Source organism: Penaeus japonicus, unplaced genomic scaffold (genome assembly GCF_977035675.1).
Source record: "Penaeus japonicus unplaced genomic scaffold, GWHDUDI00000001_assembly GWHDUDI00000022, whole genome shotgun sequence".
NCBI lineage: Eukaryota > Metazoa > Arthropoda > Malacostraca > Decapoda > Penaeidae > Penaeus > Penaeus japonicus.
This window is the reverse complement of record NW_028234424.1, coordinates 35710392-35712628: the sequence shown is the minus strand read 5'-3', so window position 1 is coordinate 35712628 and position 2237 is coordinate 35710392. Positions and strand designations below refer to the sequence as shown.

The following is a 2237-nucleotide window of genomic DNA, read 5'->3' as shown; positions in this document are numbered from 1 at the left end:
GGTATTTTGAAGCTTCATAAGGAAATTTATCGGGTTAACATCGTGTTTTGGAAGAGCGCAGTACCACAAATACACTCGCTACGGAGGCCCCGCGACCACTGACTCTCGCTTCCCATTTTCTTTGCGCTCTACCCGCCAGCTAATGCGCGCACGTACGCACACACTGACTGCCCGAGCTCCACACACGATTACTCACTTCTAGGCGTTGCCACTTCGCCCTACCCCCCCCCCCTCTCCGTGTGGATACAATCCCCAGGGTATTAGTGAACAATTAGCTATTCACTAATCAAATATAGGTGGAAAGGCTAAGAGTAAGAAGACCAACACAAGCACAACTGAAGCACACACCACACCTCTCACACAGAAGATGAAGCAGGCACTCAACACCCTGCATCTAAGGATCATTCTTCATCCTCGTCGTCCAAGGATGGTGCATCTGCATCCATCGGTGACCAGGTGCCCATGGATATGGCTATAATCCTGCATCTTATGTTGCAAAGGGATTAAGAAAGGGAAGAAGCACGCAGGAAGGAGGAAGAAGCATGCAGGGAGGAGGGAGAGGCACACAGACAGGAGGAAGCAGCTCGTTTCCAGGAGTTGTTACGCCACCTTGCACCTCAGTCCCTTGCTTCTATGGTGGATACTTCAGCGACGCCGTCTGGCAACCTGAACTCCATGTTAAATGCTCTGGGAACCCCGTTGACTCCAAAGGCATCTGTGCAGCCTCCAAATGCTTCGCCTGCTGATGCGACTCCTCAGCAGTTTCGCGAATGGACACATGACTGGTCAGACTATGCCACGATGGTGGATCTACAAAGTCTGCCACTGCCTAAGCAACTAATCCAGCTTCGGATGTGCCTGACGCCAGATATGAGACATGTGTTGGAACACAAGTTGGATGTGTGTCCTGATTCCTCAATTCCTGTAGTGGATGTTTTAAATAAACTACAGTCCCATGTCGAGTGCACCAGCAACAAACTGTTACGATGGAAAGCATTCTCCAAATGCAAGCAGGCAGAAGGTGAGACCTTTGATGACTTCTGGATAAGTTTGAAGATACTATCCCAGGAGATAGACCTTTGCAAAGCTCAGAATGCAGCCTGCATCGACGAATGGATAAATCATAGTATATTAATGGGCATTCGTGATGCTGAGTTCACGCAAAAGCTCATCGGAATGGACTCATCCGCCACACTCCAGGACGTCTTGAATGTATGCAGAGCACACGAACCTTCAGACTGCATCTTCCTCACTTAAGGACACAAGTTTAGTTTGTGCCGTGTCGCAGTATAGGAAGAGTAAGATGATGGCTCACCAGAAGAAAACAGGAAAGACACCTGCTTCCCGTCATACTAGTAAGCCTTCTGAGAAGTCCTGTGAACTTTGTGGTCGTGTCCAGCGGTGAAATCGACTTATTGTGCTTGCAACATTAAAGGCCATTGGGCTGGTGCCATGAAGTGTCCAGCCAGAAATGCCAAGTGCAGTGATTGTAATTTACAGGGACACTATGATAAATGTTGCCCCAAGAAGAAGATAAAGAAGTTGAAGCCAAAGCAAGACCCAAGGAAAGACCAAAACCTGAATGTCTTCAGTTCAGTTCATTGTGTATTAGGAGCATTTCTGCTACATTACGATCCAGGCCTCATCCCTCACCTAAAATCTGTATCTCTGTCATGCAAGATAACTCATTAGGTTACATTGATATTATACCTGATACAGGTGCGGATACTACAGTCATTGGGCTACAGCATCTCAGTGCCCTTGGCCTAACTGAGCAAGACCTGGAATCGCCCTCCGTTACGATGTACTACAATGCTGATGGATCACGTATGCCAACAGCAGTAGGTTCTTTCCATGGAAGCATTACATATGGCAATAAGACGACTGATTGCTGGATCCATGTTCAAAGTTTGCTGACAACCCCTTTGCTGTCGTGGGTTGAGTGTAGAGACTTAGGGATCATTCCGGATTATTTCCCTAAACAAATCCCAGACATGCCAACTGCAAATAGGGTACAGATTTCATGAAGAGGCACAAAGACCTGCACAACAGTCTGCATCCATATTGGAAGATTCGAGATGACCTCTACTGTGACGGCAACCTAGTATTATATGGTGCTCGTATAGTTATCCCTCCAGCCCTACGTCGTCGCATCCTGACACGCCTGCATGACAGCCATTGTGGTTTTGAGGCCACAAAACTATGTGCCAGGCAAACTGTTTATTGGTCAGGCATTG

The 2237-nt window shown here is 47.6% G+C and overlaps 1 protein-coding gene across 1 annotated transcript in view; it reads left to right on the top strand.

Moving 5' to 3' along the window:
• Positions 1 to 1452: 1452 nt before the first annotated feature.
• LOC147469386 (uncharacterized) overlaps positions 1453 to 2237 on the top strand; it is a 1705-nt gene continuing 920 nt past the window's right edge. The window contains 3 exon segments of the mRNA XM_086549266.1: positions 1453 to 1603; positions 1693 to 1841; positions 2012 to 2237. The exon segment at positions 2012 to 2237 is cut by the window's right edge and continues 26 nt beyond it. Coding sequence (XP_086405392.1) covers positions 1453 to 1603; positions 1693 to 1841; positions 2012 to 2237 — 526 coding nt within the window.